The 1,956-nt window shown below is 43.3% G+C and overlaps 1 protein-coding gene across 1 annotated transcript in view; it reads left to right on the top strand.

Moving 5' to 3' along the window:
* LOC101859599 overlaps positions 1–1,956 on the top strand; it is a gene marked incomplete in the record, with an annotated part of 43,913 nt that overhangs the window by 18,276 nt on the left and 23,681 nt on the right. Inside the window, 2 exon segments of the mRNA XM_035972494.1 lie at positions 662–921; positions 1,496–1,816. Of these exon segments, the coding sequence (XP_035828387.1) occupies positions 662–921; positions 1,496–1,816 (581 nt within the window).

The following is a 1,956-nucleotide window of genomic DNA, read 5'->3' as shown; positions in this document are numbered from 1 at the left end:
TCAGTCCTGGGATTTCATGCCCCCATTGACACTTTTTATTTAGATTATATCACAAGGCGGGCTTCGGCCCCACATTTTAGGGTCAGCCTGTCACTCACCGTCACCGTGGAATAGCACTTAAGCTATTGCAATTGTTTGTTTTATTTCTGTGGATCATAAGCGGGTGATCGACCCTGAGTAATAGGAACTCACATGCCAGCCCACGTTTTAGAAGGGTATTCGAACTATGACCTTTAAAAAAAAAATCGTACTTTAGAATAATACCAAATAGTTAGTCGGCCCCTGTAATGTTTAGAATTCTAAAATCTATTCATAGTGACAAGAATAACTTAGTCTTGACTTACAAGGCATCAGTTCGAGATTATGGACAGTAGGTAACTTGTTGAAGGTCATTTACATAAAGTGAAGTGCCTCAGAAACTCAAATTTCGTTATGTGAATACATTATATCATGATTCAAACTATCAGCCTCGAAAGCAAAAGCAGATATTGAGCATAGAAGTAAGGGTGGCTACACTAGAAAGTGTGGGCAGGGAGACCGGGGTGGGGAGAGGAGGGGAGAGGGGGTCGAGGTGGAAGGAGCAATAGTTTGAATCATTGTAGTGTTAAGTATGCAGCTTCGTGAAAACAAACCGAAGTCAGGAGTACTCTCCTTCCTCCAGTTGTGACTGTGTTTGGCGGTAACATTTTCGGGAGTCCACCAAGCCCACAGTGCGCCAATAAAGTCCAGCTGACTCCAAACGGCGTCTTACTCGGCAAAGGTGGAAAGAGGCACAAGCGTTTGCCTACGCTGACGACCAACAAAACTCCTGCCAGGGGCGAAGGTCAGAGTCACTGTCATGGTCAAGGCTTTGAGGTATCGAAGCAGTCTCCGCAAGCCTGTAGACTGGACCTAAAACGAGACTCCAGGCAGCTTGGCCAGGTGAGGGATCGATTGAACAGACAATAAATGACAGTTGGCTTGGGGTATTTATAGACCACCGCTATTCTGCAAAACTATACCTTCGTTCTTGGACATTACCTAACTTCATATGTTGAACAATCTTTGACACCTTTTGACCCCTGTTCTTGAACAAAGAGAAATACAATTGTATGAATAGGTAGATAGATTAATTGTTTCAGTATTTAGTTAATAAGAGTGAGTTTTTCGGGACTTGCAATACGACAGGTCACATAAATGAGGAAGACCGGGAGGGGTTACTAGAAGAGGAAAAGAAGGGGAGATATGTACTTTAGATGTTTAATGGGAGAGAAATAGTAAACCATGCCAGAGTGCCCAGCAACCATCCACATAGATTGATAGATAGAAAATATGGATAGATAGATAGATAGATAACTTGGGTAGTGCAAGGCTTTAACACGATGATTGGGTGATTACATTTTCAAGTTTCTTTCTTACGCTGTTGTATACATGGATAGATACATTGATGAATGTGTGGACAAATACAAAGATAGATAAGTTGATCTGAGCTGGGTATTTTTTTTGTCTATTGAAGGTTGGACCTCAACAGATTGAACTGGTCAAGATACACCATCGGGATCTCACCGAGGTCCTTCTTCAAAACGCTCGCGATGACCAATCTGAGGCCACCATATCGGAACGCACTCTACGGTCTCTTGCAACAAGCACAGCTGAAGCGGTAGACGTCATCTCAGAGCGTTCTGGCACGAGGAATATACAGGTGTTGGCCAGCGGTTTGCCCGATGATGAAAACCCTAGTCGAGAAGACAGCGGTGGTCAATCTAACACAGAGTCCGAAATCACCTGGGTCTCTGCTTTCGATGACATGGAGACTGACCACAAAATTAGACATGAGGTTTGTGTTTGTCTAAAGTGGTTTTTTGTTGTTGTTTTGTTTTGTTTTGTTTTTCGGGTTTTTTTAAAAGATGGGGAGGGGGATGGAGCGCAGATGAAAATGTATTTCATGTGGTGGAGCTTTGGGGCTAAGGGTTGTGT

The sequence above is a fragment of the Aplysia californica genome, unplaced genomic scaffold (genome assembly GCF_000002075.1).
Source record: "Aplysia californica isolate F4 #8 unplaced genomic scaffold, AplCal3.0 scaffold00710, whole genome shotgun sequence".
Classification (NCBI taxonomy): domain Eukaryota; kingdom Metazoa; phylum Mollusca; class Gastropoda; order Aplysiida; family Aplysiidae; genus Aplysia; species Aplysia californica.
Note: the sequence above shows the minus strand (reverse complement) of the source record. Positions and strands in the feature narration are given on the sequence as shown.